Source organism: Nannospalax galili, unplaced genomic scaffold (genome assembly GCF_000622305.1).
Source record: "Nannospalax galili isolate Female #2095 unplaced genomic scaffold, S.galili_v1.0 scaffold50, whole genome shotgun sequence".
Taxonomy (NCBI): Eukaryota; Metazoa; Chordata; class Mammalia; order Rodentia; family Spalacidae; genus Nannospalax; species Nannospalax galili.
The window spans coordinates 1,228,796-1,253,671 of record NW_008328749.1 but is presented as its reverse complement, the minus strand read 5'-3'; the positions used below and the strand labels follow the sequence as shown (position 1 = coordinate 1,253,671).

Below are 24,876 nucleotides of genomic sequence, written 5' to 3'. Positions count from 1 at the left end.
TATTTTTAGTTGGAGATGAGTTTTTATTCACTGTTCTGTTGCTTACCCCCAAAATGACTATCAAAATGATTATTCACCCTCATGAGTCTGTGTGTCACCAGCACAGGGAGGGTTGCCTGTGCTGTTTTTAAACACAGAGCCCCTGGGAGCAGAGGACACATTCTAGTTCCAAGCTGCTGAAGACAGGCTCCACCCAGCCGCCTTGCAGCAGCAGCCTACTCCTGGCTCTACAAAGGCCTGTCCCAAGGGGAGTTGTGGGTTGAGGAGAGTTTCAGACAGTAAGGAGGAAGATCAGTCCAGGTCTGAACTTGAACAAAGATTAATGCTGACAGCACAGTTATGAGACTGTCAGAATTGAGAAAGACAGCTAAGACACTTCAGGCCAGATCCAAACTCTGCAGGACAAAGGACATGCAAGGTGGGATGAACTTTACAAAATCACAGAGGGCAGAATTGGTCTTTGAGGAGTTGCTAGTCTTTTGTTTAAGAGTTTGGTAAATATCTTGGTAGAGAAGTGGATGAAACCCAGGGTTCTCACAGCAGGAGCAGGTCATCTCTTCCCCCCAAACTGGCCCTGATCAGGAATATCTGACTGCTTAGTCACCTCACCTACTAGCCTGCCAGCTTGCCAACCTGCCAGTCCATCCTTCCTACTCACTCTCAAGGTTCTCGTAATAATTCAACTGTAAACCTAAAAATTTACAGCCAATTTTGAAAGAGATGCATCCTACCTCAGGAAACCGTATGTCAATTGTGTTGTAATGATATGCTTCTTCTAAGTATGTTGTTATTAAATAAATCATTTTTAAAAATTAAAAAAAAAACTACTTTTGTATAAAAGAGACCCTGTCTCAAAACAACAACAAAAATACATATAAAAAACTACTTTTGTAAAAAAGCAAAGAATATTTATATTGTGATTATTGACATAAAAGAAAGCTGTATATTTGGTGTTTCCATTCTCTTAATCCTTTTTTCATTCTCTTAATCTTGTAGATTGGTATCTCTAGTATGCTAACTATGTATCTATATATAAATAAGGTGCCTTAATATTGTCACAGGAAGGGAGTAACAGGTCATTTATATAGGCTCTGACACTTTATCTTATGTAGTTTAAGGATCATCTAACTAGAATCACTTGAAGTATTAGTTAAAATAGAATTTCCTGACTACAAGGAGTCAATTTCTAGAGATATAGCCTAGGAATATGTGTTTTCAAAAATGATCCCAGTTGACAGATGTAAAGTTGAAAGCTGGTAGACAAGAAACCTTTGGGGAGAATGAGTACCAGCATTAACTATTTAGAAATGGCAAGAGGATGCAGAGGTAGTTTCTTAAATAGGCTTACACTGAAAACAAGTTAACTGGGTTGCTGTTGTTCCTTGTGGGGAAATACTATAGTTTGGGGGGTTTTTTTGGGGGGGGGGAGGATTCAGACAGGGTCTTGTTACGTGATACTGACTGGCCTATTACTCATTATGTAGCCCAAGCTGGCCTTGAACTCAAAGCAATCTTCCTGCTTCTGCCTCCCAAGTGCTGGGAAAATACTTGGCTTTTGATTTTTATTTACTTACAATTCTGTACTACTTTTTAACATTAACTAGCTGAACATACAGCTAACAACTGTTTGTAACTCCAGTTCTCGGGGATCTGACGCCCTCTTCTGTTCTTGGAGGGCATTGCACAACATGGGTGCACTTACATGCAGGCAATAACTTGTACACATAAAATTAAAATAAATTTTAAAAATGTAAATGTGATAAGTAGACTCCCATTACACGCAAATGAGTGAAGGATTGAGAATTTAGCCTCATGTTCTTTTTCACCAGAAGAAGCTGACATACTTACATTCATATTTAAGATTCAGATGAGAGATTTAGTATTAAATTCACCTGGATAAGGGAAATCATAAAAGTAACTTATTCCCAACATCATTACTCCCACTTAAATTTTGTCTCAATTTGCAATACAACAGACAGAAATTCTGATTTCCGTGTTTGAAAATCAGCTGAATTAGCTGGATGCTTCAACCCTTGGACACAGATTATATTTAGGTATATGCAGATCATAAAATTTTATTCCCTTGGGATATAGAGAATAGATCCCACTGTTTTCTTCCTCTTGCTGGTGACACCTCCCCTGCCTCTTGTATCTTCCTCTGAATGTCAAGGAAGCAAGTCTTAATAGTCAACCTTATATTTTCTCAGCACATGCTGAGGACTCTCAAATGTATGCCTAGTCTTAACCCTGACCACTGAGCTTTTTAACTTCTGTATTCAACTTTCTATCTGTTATCTCCACTTGGGCCTGAGGATTGATGCAGAGCCTCATGCATGCTAAACAAGTACTCTCCCACTGAGCTACCCTCAGTATAAAACAATACTCTTGATGACCAACCCACCTTCATACTTCCAAATTTAGCTTCTCCGTTAGAATTCATTGATCTCCAACAATGAAGAGAACGACAGTATATACTAAGATGCTGCACCGGTTAATGTGTATTGATATATGTAGAGAGTTGCATCTTGGAACACAGCAAGTGCTAGATAAGCACTATATTCATCAATACCATCATCATGTTTATGACTCCATGGGTATTACTATATCTCAGTAAAGCAGTTAAGAAATTCACATCTTCAGAACTCAATTGTTAAATATGTTAATTTTGCATGCATTCTAGTTCCACACATTTTTCTGCAAGTAATATGATTCCATTCTTCTTTCATTTGTTTTTGTTCTTTGAGACAGAATCTTACTGGTACTTGAGGCTGGCCTTGAATTCATGAAAATCCTTCTGCCTCAGCTTCCCAAGACTACAAATGAGTCACTATGCCTGGCTGATGAACATTCATTGTATATATGCCACATTTTCTTTATTCATTCATCCGCTGATGGATATCTGGCTAATTCCATGACTTGGCTATTGTAAATACTATCACAATAAACGTAAGCATATAGTCAATTATAGAATACTGAAAAAAGAAATTGAAGAAGACATTAGAAGGCAGAAAGTCACCCAAGTTCATGGATTAATAGAATATTGTAAAAAGATGCATATTACCAAAAGCCATCTACAGATTCACTGGAAGTCCTATTAAAATTCCAGTAACAGGGGGTGGAAGATTGCTCAGTGGTTAAGAGCACTGGCTGCTCTTGCAGAAAACTCAGGCTCCATTCCCAGTACCCACATGGCAGCTAACAACTATCTGCAACTCAAGTTCCAGGGATTCAATGCCTTCTTCTGGCCTCCACTGGCATTGCACATACATGGTGCACTTACATGAATGCAGGCAAAACATTCATGCACATAAAATAAAAATAATTTTTTAAAATTCCAATAATATTCTTCACAGAACTAAAAAAAAATCCTAAAATTATGGAAGAACTAAAGACCATGAGTAGCTAAAGAGATCTTGGTGGGGGGGGGAGTAATACTAGAGAAATCAAAATCACTACAAATTATACTTACAGAGTAATAGTATCAAAAAGTATGGTATAGACACAAAACAGACATGTATACCAATGAAACAGAGGACCTAGGAATAAACCCATTGTAACTACAGCAATTTAGCTCTTTTGCTGATTTTGTTATTAATGATATTTTGTTCGTTTGGGTTTTGTTTTTGTTTATGTTGTTGTGGTTGTGCTTGCTTGTTTTGCTGTACTGAGGATTGAATTCACAGCCTTGTTGCTTGTCAGGCAGGCACTCTACCAAAGAGCTGTATGCCCAACACTGTTTTGAGATTGTGTCTTACTATGTAGCCCTAATTTTGCCTGGAATTTTCTAAATAGACCATTACTTCCAAGGTGGTAGAATCACCATGCCCAGCTAGACATTTGTGTTTTATAAAGATGCCAAAAACACACTTTGGAGAAAAGACTGTCTCTTTAATAAGTGGTTTTTGGAAAATTGAATATCCACATGTAGAAGCTTAAACTTGATCCCTATCTCTAACCTGTACACAAATCAACTCAAAACATAAGATCTAAACCTTTGAAGCCTGGTAGTGGCACACTTGTAATTCTGTCATCCAGGAAGTTGCAAATTCAAAGGTAACTGGGCTACAATGTGAGACCTTGTCTCCGAAAAGAAAAGGAAAAAAAAGTCATGAAACCTTTAAGCAGGCAAAGACTTTCTAAATAGGGCTCCAGTTGCTTAGGAAATGAGACTTGACAAAAAATGATACTGCATCAGAATGAAAAGCTCTACTGGATGTAGTAGTGCAGGCCTTTAATCCTAGCACTCTGGAGGCAGAGGCAGGTGAAGCTCTATGAATTTGAGGCTAGCTGGGTCTGTATAGCAAGTTCCAGGCTAACCAGGTCTACATAGGGAGGCACTGTCTCAAAAAAAAAAAAAGTTCTACACAGAATTGAAAACAATAAACAGAATGAAGACACAACCTATAGAATGAGGGGGGATTATCTTTGCCACTATTCAGTCAAAAGGAGATTAGTATACAGAATATATAAAGAACACAAAAACTTAAACACCCAAGGAACGTGGCAGCAGACTACTCCTGTTATCCCAGAACTTGGGAGGTAGAAGTAGGAGGATTAGGAATTCAAGACTACCCTGAACTATTTTAGTGTATTAGGCCCTTGTGTCATTGCTGTGACAAAACATCTGACAACGAAATTTAAGGAAGAAAGGTTTATTTTGATTCACCATTTGAGAATACAGTCCACCATGGTGGGGAAAGCATAGCAGCAAGAGTATAAGGCTGCTGGTCGCATTGCAACCACAGTCAGGAAGAAAATGCTGGTGCTCAGCTCACTTTCTCTTTTTCATTCAGTCCAGGAACCCAGCCTGCTGAATGATGCTGCCCACAGTTAAGGTGGCTCTTCCTACCTTAATCAAATCTAGAAAATACCTCACAGATATGCTCAAAGGTTTGTCTCCAGGTGATTCTAGATCCTGTCAAGTTGGCTATTAAGATTAACCATCACAATTAGGTCAAAGCCATCCGGTGCTACATAGCAAAACCTTGCCTGTCTCCAAAACTAAGGGTTGGGGTTGTAGCCCAATGATTGAAAACTTGTCTAGCATGCTCAAAGTCCTGAGCTCAGTTGAAAAGGAGAATGAGAGAAGAGATAAAAGCATTTAAACTAAACTTGACTTTTAAAAATAGACTATTAGGGCTGGAAAGATTCCATGCAGTTAAGAGAGCATAGTCCTCTTGCAGAGTACCTGAGACAGTTCCCAGAACCAACATAATGACTCAGAACTATCTGTAACTCCACTTTCAGGAGATTTGATGCCCTTGGACTCATAAACTCACACAAGCACGTACACATATACATAAAAATAAAACACAAATAAATAAAATTTTAAGTAGACTATTTAATAGCAGCTTTAATGCCAGAGCCATAAATATGTCTTTTAATAATGGAAAATTGTGAAAAAGTTATGGAATCTTCTTAAAATATTTCAAAGAGGAGCAAAGGAAATTTGATTATGGTAGTTTGAAAGCAACTGGAAAGAAATATAGTTACATGTTTATAACTTACCAAAATATACAACTATACATTCTATCCAGTCTTACTCCACAAGTCACTGCCCATTCAGCAAAATGATCTTTTCAAAAGATAAATCACATCACATCTAACTTCAAAACCTCTACTGGCTTTTTTATTACATTTAAAATGAACTCAAATTCATTACCCTGCCTGATTTTCTCCAATTCTCCCTTCCAGTAATCATTCTCCATCTTCTTCTGCTCAGAGGCTGTGTTCTCTAGTACCTCTGTAGGCAATCGTTTCATGTCCTTGCATGGCTAGCCAGACCCTTATCCAGGTCTCAAGCTAAACATCACTGCATTAGGGGACATTTGGTATTCAGATATCCTTACCAGTCAGTATTCATGTTGCCTTACTTGTTTTCATGGTATTTATCATTTCAAATTCTAATTTAGTTTATTTAGTATCTGTATCCACTTCATTAAAGTTCCTCAAATGGGTCAAGAGAGGGGCTGGGGAAGCTCAGCTGGTAAGGAATCTGTTTCTCATGTATAAGGTCCTGAGTTTGGATCTCTAGCACCCACGTAAGGAACTGAGTGCAGTAGCATGTGCCCATAATGCCAACACTGGAGAGGAAGAAGCAGGAAGATTCCTGGGCTTGTTGGCCAGCCAGCCAACCCAATCTATAAGCTCTAGGTGAGTAAGGGTCAGTAAAGTGGAAAGTCATAGAGGAAGACACTCAACATTGACGTCTGGCCTCCACACACATACATGGGCACACATATATGAATGCACACCCAAAAAAGGAGGTAGAGAGAAATTATTTTTCCCTCTCCAATTTGATCAAATTATAATAAACTCCATGTTTGCTCACTTATAAATAAGTAAATATTACTTGGGAATGGCATCATCTTCTTTCTCTCTTATGCTTCTAAGAACAAGAAAAGGAATGTCTAAAATATATTGAGTGCATGAAGAACATTCTGTAAGTTGCCAACTGCCTCTAAGTTTAAGTTCTCTAGCAATTATTAGTTTCTTTTTTTGATAGGCTACATTTTATCAATACCCCTTTTAAACTGTAGTATCCAGTGCTGGGTGTGGCAGCACACAACTTTAATCTTAGCACCTGGGAGGCAGATGCAGCCTGGTCTACACAGCAAATTCCAGGCTAGAAAAAACAAACAAACAAACAACATTCACATTACCTTACTTTTTTTCATGGTACTTACTGTTCAAAATTTTAATTTAGTTTATTTAGTATCTGTTCATTAGAGTAAAAAGCTCCTCAAATGGGTGGAGAGAGGGGTTTGGGAGGTAGCTCAGGTAAAGTATAGTATCCAGATACCTATACAACACTCAAGTAATATACGGCCAGTAGAAAACACAGAAGAATTGTAACATTTTTCAATAAATGATATCTAAATGACGGTATCTCTTTTTTGCTAGCCATAGTACATTCTAGCTTCAATTTGATCAACTAAAATTCTCTTTTCAAAGAGGATGGGGGGGGCTAGAGAGATTTCCCAGGGGTTAAAAGCACTGGCTGCTCTTACCCAGGATGCTACTTTTGTTCCCAGCACCCACATAGTGGCAGCAACCATCTGCAACTCCATTTCCAGCGGATCTGACACCCTCTTCTAGCCTCTGTGGGCACTGCATGCATGTGGTGCATTTGCATACATGCAGGCAAAACACTTATGCACATAAAATATAAACAAATAAAAATGTTTTAAATGTGTTTGAGAGCTGAGGTAGCTCAGTAGTACAGTAGCCTCTTAGAAAGTGCAAGGTTCTGGGTTCAGTCCCTAGTACCACTAAAAAATTTTCTGTAATGACTTGCTCATATTTAATAGTTTAAAATTTTGGATTTGGGTATGAGATTTAGACATGGTTCCAAGATAAAACATACCCATGTTGCACAATGCCTGTAGAGGCTAGAAGAGGGCTTCAGATTCCCTGGAACTGGGGTTAGTCGGTTGTCAGTTGTCATGTGGGTGCTGGGAACTGAACCTGGGTCCTCTGAAAGAGCAGCAATGCTCTTAACCTCTGAGTTCTCTCTCCAGCTCTTTGTATTTTCTTTTTATTGCTGTGTGTGATCTCACACTGCTTCCCAAACTGAACTGAAACTCACTGTGTGCCCCTGACTGAGTTCAAACACCTGCCTCAGCTTTCCTAGTGCTGGGATTACAGGCATGAGCCACCACACCTAGCTTCAGACTCAAATTTTCCATTTCATCTTTAAGGGTGATGATGAATACTTACCAATATAACCAATCTCTCCTTTAGCCTCTATTATCAGTAACATTTGATTTCTCCCTGTGAAATTCTCCTACAATATAAAAGGATCTTGGATAATTGCCTGGCATTCTGCCACTTAAACACTTTAGAGATATTTTTAATAGTCACCTTGGCTTTAAGTCTAAGATGTAGCTGAAATCTCTTTGTTTTCTTTTTATGGATCAAGTTCTGCATTTAGTGTAATAATGCATTTCCCATTTGTCCTTGAACTTGAAGTGAAAACTAAGTTTTAATACTGAAGAGAATTGCCAAATCAGAAAAACAACGAAGTCCACATTAAACCTTCAACTAAATGTCAATATATAAATTTACCATTGTTGTAAGATTATATGAGCAATCTGCAATACTGTAGTGCCCACCTATAACTAAGGAAGACAACCCACTATTGTTCTAAAATGATGGCTAAATTTGTTTTCTCCCCCTATCTAGAAGCCTTTGCAAGGGAACTGACACTGATTCTAACCACTCCAACAGCTATCGAAGTGCCTGAAAACAAATCCTGAGTCCATCACTCTCTAGTCAAGCCTAGGCAGACAAAAAAAAATGAGGAGGAACCCAATGGAGGGATGCTTTTGGAAGCTCTCATCAAGAAATTCCGATGGATTCTGATATGAACATTTGAAATTTGCCATTTTGACTTTTTTCTGGTTCCCTATCTAGAACTTGTAATGCTAACTACTCTTGCCTTTACTTCTCCTTCACATCTCCTATTCACCAGTCAAAGACTTTCTTTTCTCCCTACAGTTAAGAGTTATGCAATTTGGGAGTCTTTTAGACAGAATCAGTGAGGGGTTCCCCAATTGCCTCACCCTATGTCCCTGTTCAGCATGAAAGAAGCCAGAGTGGTCTGTGTCCCGATTCCCTATCAGCAATTTGGGTAACCTCTTCAGGGGATGGTATGGTAAGAATAGGAGGTAGGAATTGGCTAGGCAGTTAGGGTAAAAGGCCCCAAATAAAAGTATCCAGTTTCTTGGTTAAAAATCAAAATGTCCTTGGTCCTCTTAGCAACATACTCTGTTCCACAAAGGCCAAAAAATGTCAAAAGTATTTGGGAGCTCTTATCTAATCCCTAAAGATTTTAGGGTTACCTCTTCAGAAGGGGAAATGTTAGAGTAGCCAAAAGCCCCCATTGAAAAATACATAAATCAAAGAAGGAGTACATGAAGTTATCAAAAAAAGTGATGGGGAAATATGGGAAGAGTTGGAGGGGAAGGAGTGGGCATGGATTTGATCAAAACTCATATGCATGTATGAAATTCTCAATAAATTTTTTTTAAGTTCAAAAAATAAGATGATACGAGCAAGTTCCCACAGGCCTAGAGAAAAGTGTTTCATTAAGATCATGCACCAACCCTGACTCTTACAATCTTTCTGCCCCCTCTTCCACAATGGTCCATGGGTGGATGAGGTTTAATACAGGAGTCCTATCCAGGGACACAGTCTCTGCAGTCTCTTATTCCCTACACTTCAGCCGGTTGTGGCTTTTTGTGTGCAGAGTACTCTATTGCATCAGAAGGTTTGCTGGTGAAAGTTGAAAAAATGCATTAGTCTTCTCTCTACTCATTATATTCCATTATATTCCACAAGCTTTAGGAGTAGCGATTCCACTGTAAATGTGTCACTTAGTCTCTCAGACACTTACTCTCTTTGTGTGACCACTGGTGGAACTCTGTAAGTCTCCATCTGTTGCAAAAAAAAAAAAAAAAAAAAAAGAACCTTCTTTGATAAGTGGCAAATGGTATACTTGCCTGTAAATATAAGGATCAATACTTAGCATACAGTAAGAAATAACATTTGTCTAGGGATATGACAAAGGTAGGCTTTTCTCTAGGATCTATGACCTCTCCAACCATGTGTATTTAACTATGTTTAGAGTGCCACACATGAGTTCCCTCCCACTGAGAGGGCTTCAAGTCCAATTAGATAGCTGTTGATTACCCCCAAGATAAAAGTGCCACTTTTACACTGCTATAATTTGTTGTGCTAGTTATTGTTGTGGTTATTAGACTTTAAACCTGGGGTTGGACCATTGATTTGTTTTTCTCTCTTTGCAGTCTGCATAGTAACTTCCCAAACTATGAGAGCTAGTCTTCAGGGAGGAGGCTTCCAGGTCAGTTCCAGCTCCATTGCTCCAAGTTCTGTGTCCATAGTATGTCCTGTCTTCAGCAATAGGGTCTAACATTCGAGTTCTGGGGGGGAATCAAAGGGCTGTGGCAATAGCCTGTGTTATTTTGGGAGTCTCTTGAACTACTCTGACCAACAACTTGAAGGGAAGTTTATTCTGTCTGGCACTGTGTTTCTTGTTATAACATGCACTCATGCTCAGATATTGCTTACATGGTATGAAAACCCAGAGGAAAATGTATTAGCTCCAAATATACATACAATATTTCCATCTATAAATTTCAAGCAAGTTAATGATCTTTTAAATATTAATTGTGGTGGGAAAACTGGTTTAGCAGTAAAGAGCACTGGCTGTTCTTGAAGAGGACCTGGGTTCAGTTCCCAGAACACAAATGGTGGCTAACAACCATTGGTAGCTCCAATTCCAGGGGATCCAAGGCCCTCTTCTGGACTCCATGAGCATTGTACACAGAGGTGCACTTACTATATGTAGACAAAATATGCATACACATAAAATAAAAATAAAATAATGTTGGCTGTGGTGGCATAAGCTTGAAAAAAAACAGTTGACTGGGTGTGGTGGCACACACCTTTGATCTCAGCAACTCGAGTAGAGGCAGGCAGATCTCTGTGAGTTCAAGGCCAGCCTGGTCTACATAGTGAGTTCCAGGCCAGCTAAGACTACAGGGAGACCCTGTCTCAAAAAGACAAAAAAAAAGATAGCTATAGCTGAAGAGATAGTTCAGGGGTTAAGATCACTGGATACTCTTGCAGAGGACCAGCACCCATGGCAGCTACAATTAGCTGTAACTCCAGTTCTAAGAGATCTGTAGCCTTCTTCTGACCTCCTGGACAAATGGATATCTTTACATGCAGGTAAAATACTCATACACACAAAACATAAATAAATCACTCTTTCTGAAAGTGGTGTGAGGTGACCTATGAAGATGGTTTGGTATACTCTTGACCCAGAAAACCCTAAAAAATCATGCATATCAAGAAGTTTAAATATATGTGTTCACTTTAAGAACCCCAGTGAAAGGGCCCAGGCCATCAAGGGTGGGCATAGCCAAAAAGCCACACCAGGTATCTGAAAGATGTCACTCAACTGTGAACCTAAAAATTTACAGTCACTTTTGAAAGAGATGTATCCTTGCTCTGGAATGTGTTACTGAATATGTTAAAGCTGTAATGAAATGGAAAAAATTGTTTTAAAAAAGCAAAAAAATAAAAAAGCAGTCTGTACCATTCTGGCAGTATAATGGAATTGGTAGGTGTGCAACAGGCCAAACAGTGTGGCTGGACATAGGATCACTGGCCTAAAAAGAGTGCTAAATTTTTGCTGTATGTGCTTAAAAATTCAGAGAGTAATGCTGACCTTAAGAGCCTAGGTGTAGATTCTCTAGTCATTGAGCATATCCAGGTTCATGGTGCAATTAACCCATATATGAGCTTCCCCTGTCACATCTAAGGATCCTCAATGAAAAGGAAGAAATTGTTCCTAAAGTGGAACAGGAGACTCCACCAAAGAAAAAGATATCCCAAGAGAAAACTGAAGAAACAAAAATTTATGGCACAGGAAGAAATTGAGTATATAATCAGTGCAAATAAAAGTAAAAAATATCCCAGCTCTCAGGAGGCAGAGACAAATGAATCTCTGTAAGATTGAGGCCAGCCTGGTCTACATAGCAAGCCTTGGGCCAGCTGGGGCTACAGGAAGATCCTGTCTCAAAAAGACAAAAAAAAGGTTATAAAAAAATTAGATTTTAATAGTAACTTCTTAATGTTTCCAAAAACACTCCAATATGTGCAATTCATGTGTGTGAATCTTAAATATATTTGACAACATCATTGGAGCTACAATAAAGGACTGAAATAAGAGAATAATCAGCCTTGAAATTCTCGGAAAATTATCATTGGTTCCTTGGCATTGTCACAAATAGATCCAAGACCCACCCATCTAGAGGAGAAAACTTGGTAATTTTAAAAGAAGATGAAAATATGTACTTGAAATAATGTAGTCAGCTACAGAGGAACACCATAACTATTTTTATAACCACAAACACATAGCACCAGAATTCCAGAACTAACTGACACTCTCATGAGGAAGCTATTATGGTGAGAGAACTGACATGAGAAATTTCTCTCCCCAAAACACAATACAAAAATACAATAAAGATCCATCAGAAATATGGTACTTACAGTGTCTCCAATAGCCTCTTTCTCTAAATTTTATACCTTTGTCACAAAAGACAATGTAAATTAACTGTTGACTCAGAGAAGTAAACTGAGAGAGGTTCTAATAGCACTTAGGACAATTTTGTGCCAAAAGAAGGTAAAAGCAAATTGAAGAGAGGTGAAGCAACACAAAGCATTCAAAAGTGGAAACGTCATTGTATGTACACAACACAGCAAATATTTGTTATCAGTGTAAGGTTAAACAAGCTAAAGGTTCTCAAATGCTTCTGAGTTCCACTAAAATCAGTCTTGCATCTAGCTACCAACAAAAGATAAAGAGGGAGGGGCTGCAGAGATGGCTCAGCAGTTAGGAGCACTGACTGCTCTTGCAGAGGACCTGGGTTCAATTCCCAGCACCCACATGGCAGCTACGAACCATCCTTAGCTCCAGTTCCAGGGGAATCCAAAGCCCTCTTCTGACCTCTGCGGCATTGCATGGCATGGGTGCACTCACATACATGCAGGCAATACACTCACACACATAAAATAAAAATAATAAAATATTTTTTTAAAAAAAGATAAAGAGGGAGTTTTTCAAGTGGGCATGGTGGTTGATGCCTATAATCTCAACACTCAGAAGGCTCAGGCAGGAGGACTGCCATGAGTTCAAGGCCTGGGCTATTAAGTGAGCTTCTGTCTGAAAAAGGGAGGTGGGGTGGTTTTTCCCCATGACAAAACTGAGCTAAAATCCTTGTTCTTACTGGCAATCTATCCTCCTCACCAAGATCCTTGCTACGTTGTTCTCAACACCTCAAAACTCTATTCCAGAGGACACTTTCTATCCAAATCTACAAAAGCATAATTTATCTAGATTATCAATAAAAATTAAAAGATATACTTAATAAGGAATATACAAGCAATGACAACTATATAATATTTTTTCTGTTTTGTTTTGGTTTTCCTTTATCTATTTTAGGCCAGGTCTCAGAATGTAGTCCAGAGTGGCCTCAAACTCATGGTAATCCACCTGCCTCAGGCATACATTTGTTACATAGGCATACATTAACACACCACCATGCCCATCTTTAAAAATTATTTTTTGGGCTAGAGGGATGGCCCGGCAGTAAAGATCACTGGCTGCTCTTGCAGAGGACCCTGGTTTAATTTCCAGCTTCCACATGGTAGCTAACAACAATCTGTAACTCCAGTTCCAGGGCATCTGATGCCTGCTTCTGACCTCTGCAGGCATTGTACAACATGGGTGCACTTACAAATATGCAGGCAATATACTCATACACATAAAATACAAATAATTATTTTTCAACAATTATTTATTGCAGAGTTACTATGTGTCTGATTATGTTTTCCACTTGTTACTAAGATCCAGTGAAGGCCATGCTCAACAAGGCCCTGTCTGAACATATATCACACTCTGGTGGGGAAAAAAAAGCAACATAAATACTCATACTCTGTGATAGATGCTCCAAAGGAAATCATCACAGGAATGAAATGAGGACATATGGAGAAGGGTTGGGATAATCTACATTAGTGCACATGAGAAGTGTTCTCTGAAGAAGTACATCTAGGCAAAGACAGGAAAAATGAGATGGAGCTTATGCTAGCACTGGCATAACAAATAACCATACCAGTGATTTAAAACAACACAACTGATTATCTGTAGAGTTCTGTTAAAACCCAGGTCTGGGTAGGCTAGGGATAATTAGCCCACTCCAGTTTTGCAATGTGGAAATCAAGGTGTCAGCCAGCCTGGGTTTGGGTTTGTTTGGGGATTTTTTTTTTATATATTATTGTTGTTGTTTCCATATTGGTTACTGAACCAAAGGCCTATATGCTGAAGAGTAGTCTATCACTGAATGACATGTCTAGCCCCTGGACTCTTGTCTCACAGCCTGGGAGAGCAGGTAGCATATTCATAGATTCTAGAGATCAGAGCATGACTGGTTTTTTGTTTTTTTGTTTTTTCATCTTTTTGACACAGGGTCTCCAGCTGGCCTGGAACTCACTATGTAGACCAAGCTGGCCTTGATCTCAGAGATCTGCCTGCCTCTGAGTATGGAGTGTGGGGATTAAAGGTGTATGTCCCCCTGCCTTGTTTGTGTGGACGTTTTGAAGGAGGCCATTATTCTGCCTACCACAGAATCAAAACGATGTTGCTACAAGAAAGGAAACAGGAGTTAAAAGGCATGAGACAGGAAAAGAAATGACCTGCGCAGATCAAGAAGCAAAGAAGAAAGCCCCATAGATGCAGCAGAGCCAGGAGGAGAAGCACTGGAGATGGCTGTGGCTTCATTATGATGGACTTTTAACACTTTCTGAATCTTATTATTATTTGTGTGTGTGTGATGTGTGAGTGAGTATGGGCACAGGAGTCACAGTGCACATGTGGAAAGCAGAGGACAACTTTTAGGAACCTTCTTCCAATGTAGGTTCTAGGACTCAAACTCAGATGGTCAGGCTTAAACTGCCAATGGTTTTACCTTACCAGGCTAAGAATAACTTTGTTTTTCTATTTAAATTGTATAAATTTCACCAGGAATAGTGGCATATATCTGTAATCCCAGCACTTTGGGAGGTAGAGACAAAAGTATCAGGCTTTGCCTCCGCTACATAGCAACTTGGGCCACATGAGACCCTGTGTGAAAAAAATGAAAATAAAATCAACTGTACAAGTTTAGAGTCTATTTTGGATCTGTGTTTATTTGGTTTTTTTTTTTTTTTTGAGACAGGGTCTCCTGTAGTCCAGGTTTTATAGACTCCATACTATAGAGATGAAGCTAGCTTTGAACTCCTGATTCTCTTGTCTCAATCTCTTAAGTGCTGGACGCACAGGTGTACACACCACATTCAGCTCTAATTCAGATTTTAGAACCAGCCTTAGTCATTCTAAAGATAAAGGTGGAGCCTAGGCCTTACTTCTAGGCCATTTTATCTCCTTAATATTTTTTTTATATCTGTGTGGAGAAATTTCTTCTAATTGACATTTTTAACCCTAAACATTTTGGCTCCTAACCCTAAACATTTGCAATATTGATGTTTAGCCAATCATAGTATTTATCAAATTTATATTTAGATATCAAAAAGCAAAAAGTAAATCTAGAAAAAACTCAAAACATGAGGAAGAAATTTTATCCCAAAATATTCCTAAAAACAAAAAAAAATAAGACAAACAAAAAACTGAGTCACAGAGCACAGAGTTTTCCACATCAACTCTTTTTTTGATACAGGGTCTCCCTGTAGTCCAGCTAGCCTATTTATCAAATTTATATTTAGATATCAAAAAGCAAAAAGTAAATCTAGAAAAAACTCAAAACATGAGGAAGAAATTTTATCCCAAAATATTCCTAAAAACAAAAAAAAATAAGACAAACAAAAAACTGAGTCACAGAGCACAGAGTTTTCCACATCAACTCTTTTTTTGATACAGGGTCTCCCTGTAGTCTAGCTAGCCTGGAACTCACTATGCAGACCTGGCTGGCCTGAACTCACAGAGATCCACCTGCCTCTGCCTCCCGAATGCTGGGACTAAAGGCATGTGCCACCACACCCGGCTCCACATCAACTCTTAAGGCAGTTTTGTGGTTAAGTGTTTATTAGGAGAATTGCACCTGTGCGTGGTCTGTTTTAAAATAAACTTGCACCTGCAGTGGCTTTTCATAGAACTGCTATTTGTGATCTACATGTCACTAATTTGACATCACCCAAAGTTTACCCTCACCCCACTACCTACTGGGCCAGTCCTAATTTACAAATGGCCTACTTCCAAAATTTCATTTGAAAAAGTCCATTTCTATTTCATGATCATTTTCTTGAAACACAATAATAAGGTTCCTTTAGATCATCAACTCTAGTAGTCTGGTCTATATATGCTTTAAGGAAACTTCTCTATTTTGGGGGAGGCTTCTGTTATAGGAAAATATATGTGCTTTCCTTTTCCTGTAACATAATTTGCTGTTTCCTATTTTAGAATCTTTTTTAGTTGTCATTTCCATTTTATGCATTTATCTTTTTTCCAGCCAATCCTTATCAAAACCCCTAAAATAGCTGGATATGGTGGCACACACCTTTAATCCCAGCACTAGAAAGGCACATACTGGCAGGTATCTGTTAGTTTGAAATCAGCCTGGTCTACATAGTGAGTTCCAGGCCAGCCAGGGCTACATGAGACCCCTGTCTCAAAAATAAATACTAAAAAAAAATTTTTTTTTCATCTTTTTGAGACAGGGTCTCCCTGTAGCTCCAGCTGTCCTGGAACTCACTATGTAGACCAGGCTGGCCTTGAACTCACAGAGATCTGTCTGCCTCTGCCTCCTGAGTGCTGGGATTAAAGGCATGCGACACCACACCCAGCAATCCTAAAATACTTTAAGATAGTTCTAGTAAGTCTCAAGTTAGTGTCTTCCCATGGAGTTCATTCCTTTACTCTAAAAATAAACTCATTTTATATCTCCACATGCCATTTTCCATAGATTAGCATATCACTTTACAAGTCCTTTATGAGTCCTCTCCTATACTAAATTACTGCTTTCTAGAAGCAGAGGGGAATTCAGAAAGAACAGTATCAAATGATACATGCAAAAAAGAATATGAGGAGAAAAGAAACTGGAACTATAGGACTAGAGGTACAGCTTAGTGAGTTCAAATGTAAAATTTCTTTCTCTGGGCTAAAATATAGAGTACTCATCTAGCATGCAAAAGGCCCTGAATTTGATTTCCTTCATTGAAAAAAATATTTTCCATGGTTTAATTTATAAAATGGGCATGACTAAGGCACATACTTCCTTAGGATTAATGAGAATTAATAAGTATAAAGTACTTCTGGCACACGGCTACAACATAAAAACACTCCACTGTTTAGACATCTATTATTATTATAATTTACACTTAAAGACAGCATTTTTATTCAGATTAACATAAATGCTAAACTCTTTTGGTAGGCAGAATAATGACCCATTAAAGATATCCATGTCCTATTTCTCAGAACCTGTGAATGTGCTCCATTACACTGCAATGGGAAGTTCAGGTTACAGATGGGATTAAAGTTGCTAATCAATTGACCTGCTAAAATCATCCTCAGTTATCCAAGTGTGTCTAAGGTAATCATTTATGAGTGAAAGGATACAGGAGAGTGAGTGAGATGCTAAGATCCTGCATCACTAACTTTTAAATTAAAGCCATGGGCAAGAGAACATGGCAGTAGAGCTAAAACAAACAAACAAACAAACAAACAAACAAACAAACATGGAAACAGATTCTTCCTTAGAGAATCCAGAAAGAACATAGCCCTGCTGATGCCTTAGTTTTAATCCAAAGAGACCATGCCAAATTTCTAGCCTACAGAATGGAAGTATAATTAATATGTTTGGTTTTAATCCAGGAAATTTGTGGTAATTTATTAGCACCAATATGAGATTAATACTTTCATCTTTGGGGCTCACAATTCCCTTGTACAATTGAAGCAAACATATATTTTTCACTTAAAATAATTTATTGAGCAACGAGATGGCTCCAAGGGTAAAGGCAGCTACTTCCAAGACTGACAATCTAGGTTTGATCCCACAGACTCGCATAGCAGAAGAGAACTGACTCCTGAAAGTTGTCCTTCATGCCAACCATGGAACACACACACACACACACACACACACACACTAATAATAATAATAATAATAATAATAATAGTAATAAATGTAATAAATTCATGATTTAAAAAGAAAAAGTAGATTTAACATAAACTAAAAGTTGACATCTTGTCTGTAAGACTAACACTGCTTTCTTTGTCATTAATTCCAATTGTTTTTCATTCATTTAGTCTTTCATTCAAAAAATATGCATTGACACTAAATAGCAGGGATACAGGTGAATGAAATTAATATGACCTCTGATCAGATGCAAATACAATCTAATTGGTAATTATATTTTCATGATGATGAAGTATCACAAATTTATGAGAGGGGGTAAGCAGGGCTACTGAAAGCCTATCAGAGGAAGTAATATCTAGATTAAGACTGAAAAATAAGTAAAAGTCAAACATAAAAAGGATAAATATTGTCTAAGTCTAGACTATAACATCATTGATAATGAGGAGTTCAGAGAGAAGCTGACCATACAAGGAACTAAATTTCAGCATGTCAACAGGAGTTCAGAGTCTACATACTTCACTCATCTCAATACCTATATCCTTGAATTCAGTGCTATGGGAAATTAAAACATTTCTACATGGATATAAATTTGGCATCTTATATAGATAATTATAATGTATAATTGGCTATTGAATTCATTCATCTAGTTCAATTCATTATCAACATGAAACTTAGTAAATACTTAGGTAATATAGTCACTCTTACTTAAATGTATACTGAGACATTAATTACATTACTTAGTACTCACAGTATGAAGGCATGTTCTAATATAACAATCAGAATAGACAAAAATACATTGAAAGAAAATAAATTTACAGCAAACAGCCGATTTTGTCAGTGTAAAAGGATATACCCCAGTGGTAAAGCACTGGTCTTGAGTGCATGTAACCCCAGTTTCAATCAGCAGCACCACAAAAAATAAAGCCTAAATAAACACACAATTCTATCTTATCATAGAAGATAATCTTCCCAAAATCAATGAAGGAACACAGACCAATCTCTGAATAATATCCCCAAATTATACTTTATTACTTTTGCTTGTACCATAAACATATCTACTACATTCATGATTTCCCAGGCCCACAAAAAAAATTAGAGAAATGCAATATAACTGATGCTCCCTAAATCACATATTTCTGTCAATATGTTGGGTAACACTGACATTACATCTCTCACTCTCTAACTATAAATCAAGTTTCAAGTTTTTCTAACTCAAGCTCCAGCAGAAAAAAAATGTATCTCTGGACTCTGAAAGTGATAAAATGTAAAATAGGAAACAACATTGCAATAGTTCAGAAAACCAAATGGGAAAATAATCTAGGGTCAGATAAGAAAGGTTTGAAAGATTGAATAGATAAGAAAGGTTAGGATAAAGACTAAGAACATTATTCTGTAAAGAATAAGAGATGGGGTCTAGAGAAATAGTTATTGGTAAAGTGCTTGCCTAGTATGGATGAAATCCTGGGGACAGCACCCCATAAAACTGGGCATGGTGGCAACAAGCTTTGTAACCCTTCAAGGCCATGATCAGCCCTCTAGAGAGTTTGATGTCAGCCTGGGCTACATCGGAACCTGTCTGAAAATACACATGTTTATATAGATATAGATATATAGATAGATATTTGTCATAGGCTACCAAACCAAGTATTTATAAAATACAAACTTTCAATGTTTATCACATGATTCAGTAGAAGTTTCATATCTTATTTCCAACTTATTTCTAGATTTTTGTGTCTTAAAATAGATATAAACCTTATTTGCAAAAAGATTCTATTACATATTGGTCTCAGAATGTGTGGTTTCTGAAAGAAAACCAGTGGAAACTACAGCTCTTCCATTTTCTTTCTTATACCTAAAAATAAACCCTCTTTCTTTTTTGTACCAAAAATAGTGAGCTTTGTGATGTTAACTTGTCTGGATAAGTTGAGAGCTATTAAACACCAAGAATACATTTCTTATTATTATTCTCATACCAAATTATTGCTTTTACTATCCTACCTCACTAAGCATTTAACGGGAAAAAGAACTACTTCAATCATCCAAAACTACAGGTGGAAATAAAAGTAAATATTCGTTCAACTATTAGCTTAAGCTCATAAAAACTTTAAGTATTTCATTCTTTAAATATTACTTCAAAATTTAAAAACCTGTATTTCTAGGTATGATGGTGCACACTTGTAATCCCTGCACCCAGGAGGAAGATCACAAAGTCAAGCCAACCTAGGCTACCTAATGAAGACCATTGTTTAAAAAAAGGCTGGCCAGGTGTGGTTATGCACATCTTTAGTGGGTGATAGAGGCAGATGGGTATCTGTGAGTTTGAGGATAGTCTGGTCTACATGGCAAGTTCCAGGTAAGCCAGGGCTATAAAGTGAGACCTTGTCTCAAAAAAATAAAACAAACAAAAATAATGCTGAGTGTGGTGGCAGACACCTGTAATCTCAACACTAAGGAGATGAATCATCAGGATCAGGAGTTCAAGGCCAGTCTAGGCCTAATAGCAAGTTCGAGGCTAGCCTGGGCTACATAGAAAATTTGAGGCCAACCTGGGCTACATGAGACTCTCTCCAAACACACAAACAAAAAAAGAGGACATGACAGAACCTGGTACATACAACCACTCCTAACATTACACATCTTATAACTTCAATAGTCCAATAAGAAATGAGATCAACTTATTCAAACTGGGTGTGTCAGTATTTTCAAAACCCACAACACATTGGGTGTGGTGGTACACAGCTTTAATCCCAGCCCCTGGAAGGCAGAGGCAGGCAGATCTCTGTGAGATCAAGGCCAGCCTGGTCAACATCACAAGTTCTAGGCCAGTTGTGGCTACAGGGAAACCCTTTCTCAGAAACAAAACAAAACAAGCAAATAAACAAAAACAGAACACATGCCTGAGGAAGTCCCTAGCATCACGTAGACCCCAGAATCCAATTCATAGGACCCTATGTTCCATAATAAGAGCACCCCCCGCCCAAGTGTTTAGGCAAAAAGCAGTCAGGAAGCTAACTCGTGTACTAGACATCACAATAATGTAATAAAGATTGAAGTCAATGACAAATTGCTGCTGCCACAAATACAATAGTTAAAAGTCAAATGCTTGGCCTGAAAGATGGCTCAGTGGGTAAGGTGCCTGTCACCAATCCTGATGACCTGAGTTTGATCCCCAGGACCCACATACTGTGGGTCCCAACCAAAATTAAGCGGTTTTTGAAAATCCATTTTTTAAAAAGTCAAAATTATTCAGTATCTGATTATTTTCTCTGGGTACATGTCTTTCTTTTTAACTAGCATAGGCTTGTGTTCCCTAGTATCACTTAGATTAGGTTAAACTGTTTTCAGAAGTACATTTTTTGTTTTTGAGACAGGGGCTCTGTAGGCCAGAGTGGCCTGGAACTCATCATATGGCATAAAATGGCCTTAAGAGTAAAAAACCTCATAGCCAGGCATGGTGGTGCACACCTTTGATCTCAGCATTTGGGAAGCAGAGGCGGGCAGATTTCTGTGAGTTCGAGACCAGCCTGGTCTACATAGCAAGTACCAGGCCAGCTGGGGCTACAGGGAGACCCTGTCTCAAAAGAGACCAAAAAATAAAAAATAAAAAACCTCAAGCCTCAGCTTCCTGAGTGCTAGAATTACATCTGGCAGAAATATAAATTTTCACAAACAAATTCCTTAATTAAGGAATAATTCTATTAGGGTTAAGAAAGGTATAATGGCGTTACTGGAATTGAATAAATAACTTACTTGGGCTGGAGAGATGGATCAATGGTTAAGCGCACCGGCTACTCTTGCAGAGGATCTGGGTTCAGTTCGCAGCATCAACATGGCAGCCTACAGCCAAGTGCAACTCTGGATCCAGGGAATCCAGTGCTCTCTCTGGCCTCTACAGACACTAGCACACATCTGGCATACAAACACACATACACATAGAAATAAATCTTTTAAAAAAATGGCTGTGGTAGCACACGCCTTTAATCCCAGCACTCAGGAGGCACACAGGTGGGTTTTTGTGAGTTTAAGGTCAGCCTGGTCTACCTAGTCAGTTCCAGGCCAGCCAGTGCTAATAGTGAGACTGTTAAGGAAGATGAGGAGAAGAAGAAGTCGGGGGGCGGGGGGAGACACACACACAAAGCAATGAACAAAATTTTATAAAAGGAGATTTTAATACAGAAGAATTATAGTTCAGGTTTAAATGCAAGATCCCGGGGCTGGAGAAATGGCTCAGTGGCTAAGAGCGCTGGCTTCTCTTGCAGAGGATCCAGGTTCGAATTCCAGTATCTACGTGGCAGCTAATAACAGTCTGTAATTCCATTTCCAGGAGATCTGGCACCCTCTTCTGTCCTCCTCTGACATTGCATGACACAGGTGCACTTACATACATGCAGGTATAAAACTCATACACATAAAAGAAAAATAAGAATTAAATGCAACAACTCTTATGTACTATTATCAAAATAAAAATCTGTGAGTGAACCCTCAGACTGCTAATCTCTCACAGCACTGGGTGTGAGAAACAAATTGCCTTGTAGTTTGAGCATCTTACACCTAATGATAAATGCTTTGTGCTCATGTCCTTTCTGCTTGATTACAGATTCCATATATTTTTTTTTAATATTTCATTATTATTTTCATCCTATGTGTCTAAGTGTACTGCCTGCATGAACGTGAGTGCACCCGTGTTGTACAATGCCTCAGAGGTCAGAAGAGGGCTTTGAATTCCCCTGGAACTGGAGTTAAGGACGGTTCGTAGGCACCAGGTGGGAGCTAGGAACCAAACCCAGGTCCTCGGCAAGAGCAGTCAGTGCTCATGTTTTGCCCTCATGTATACAAGTGCACCTATGTGTGCAATGCCCATGGAGGCCAGAAGATGGCATCCGATCTCCTGGAACTGGAGTTGCTGATGGTTGTTAGCAGCCAGTGGGTGCTGAGAACTGAACCTGTGTCAGTGTTTTTAGTCACTAAGCTACCTCCCTAGTCCCCATACTCCTTAACTTTAAAAAAAAAAAAAAAAAAAAAAAAAAGGAAAACAAAAAGAAAACAAATTCAAAAGTGAATTTCATGCTGTCTGCACACAGATTCTAGCCATACTTTATTCATTAAAATGTATTTCCCGAAACTGTATAAAGATTTTTAAATGCTTCAGACACCCTTAGGCACTTAAAAAATTGTAGTTCAAAATATTTTTCTGTAATATGTATTATTTTTCTATTTTTATAAGAAAAACATTTTAATTACAAATTTTAAGACCATTATGATACTATGAATTTTGTAGAATACTCACAAGGATTGACATTCAATACGAACCTCAGCTAGCTCACAAGAAATCAACTGTAATGCGTATATTGTCTTAACCTAAAAATAAAGACTGGTAACAACTAAATGTGTAATCGTGGTGTGGGAGCTCATGTTCCTGGTTTCTAGTCCAGATCCGCTGGTGTAATTGCCCTCACATCTCTTGTTTCCACATGTAAAAATTAAACTTGAAACTAACTGCTGCTGGAATCCATTCTATCTGGTTACCACTCTGCAGTATTTGCAGTTTTACACATCATTCACTCCATTCTATATAGCTACTAAGATAGATAAGCAAATACTGTAACTTTCATGTTTATTTATTAAACAAATACTGGACAGCTACACTGCACCAAACTGAGGAAAAAAACAACGGGGGGGGGCGGGGGGGCGGGGCGACGAAGAGTAGCTTAGGCGGTCTTAAAGACAGCACAAATCTCCCAGATTTGAGCAGGAATACTAAATCCTTTTGTGGAGGATCTACCAAGGGAGAGAAACTATCCATCTATGCTTGATGCAAGAACAAGTGATCCTTCTTTTCCAGAAGGATGCCCTCTTCAACCCAGCTTGAAGCTTTGAGACAGATGTAGATGCACATGAGTAGTGAAGCAGGAAGGACACACCCTCCTAGCCAGCCAGACATCAGCAGAATTACCCTGGCAACCAATAAACGGGGTGTAGCCACATCACCCCTAAAATCTTTTTTTTAATCGTTTGTATTTGGCTTGGTTAGAGATGGGTCGGGTTTGTTGCTGTTGTTCTTTTAAGACAAAGGGAGCTGGCAGCCCACTCCCGCCCCCAAAAAGGCAGATGTAGGGCCTGCTAGATCGCTCAACCGCTAAAGGTGGGTAAAGGTGCTTTCTGCCAAGCCTGACAACCTGAGCTCTATCTTATGACCTACATGGTGGAAGAATCGACTCCCAACCTCCATACTCGGAGGCACGAGAATGCCCACCTTACATATTCACACGGAGAGAATAAATAAATAAATAAATAAATAAATAAATAATAAATAAATGGAATTTTTTAATTATTTAATAACCACATGATTAGAAGCATTTCATTACAGCATTAACATATTCAATAACAATTTCCAGAGCAAAGATGCTTCTCTTTCAAAATTAGCTGTAAATTTTGAGGTTCACAGTTAAATTAATACAGTTATACAATATTGAACTCAGTATAACCCTTATAAGACATAAAATTGAATGAGGTTTTAACTTTTTTTTTTAATTACAACATAGAATAAGTAGATTTAATAAATGTTTATAGCATATTTCATCCAACAGCTGTGGAATATACATTCTTTTCAGCAGTCCAGGTAACTTTTTCTAAAATAAATCATATTTTTTTATTCTTATTCTTTTATGAAGTTAGTTAAAAATTAATGAACAAGAAATTAAAGAGACTGCGCTGCAATTAAGTTAGAATATTCTAACTGGAAAACAATTACTGTGAAACTATTTACATTCTCATAGAATTATAAACATTTCTCGAGGAATGCTTTACAGCACAACTTTTTTTTTTTTCATACAGAAGAATTCATTCCAAAGCAATTGACATTGAGACGTTTTCACATGCATTTCTAATCTCTATATGCATGACTATCACTGGTCACAGTCGCCCACCTTCTGAGCTCCTCGGCATCTGAGCATGAATACAAACTCGTCAGATAGACAAGACTTCCTCTCCCACTAGAGGCTCCATACTCTGCCATGTTGCGTTTCCAGCGCTGGCTAACATAGGAAGTGTGTGTGTGCTTGTGTAGTCATAGCACTTAATTCCATCCATAATTTAACACGTTTTGCTTTATGCACGCGGGTGTTTGCTAGACAAGATCTCCAAGCCGCAGGAAAATCACCTA

The 24,876-nt window shown here is 38.3% G+C and overlaps 1 protein-coding gene across 2 annotated transcripts in view; it reads right to left on the bottom strand.

The window, feature by feature from the left end:
- Jchain (joining chain of multimeric IgA and IgM) overlaps nt 1–24,876 on the bottom strand; it is a 48,954-nt gene that overhangs the window by 12,442 nt on the left and 11,636 nt on the right. The window contains exon 2 of one of the 2 annotated variants that reach the window (XM_029561753.1): nt 9,398–9,438. The exons of the other annotated variant lie outside the window; for it this stretch is intronic. Coding sequence (XP_029417613.1) covers nt 9,398–9,438 — 41 coding nt within the window. The remainder of the gene's footprint in view (nt 1–9,397; nt 9,439–24,876) is intronic. 2 annotated transcript variants of the gene reach the window in all.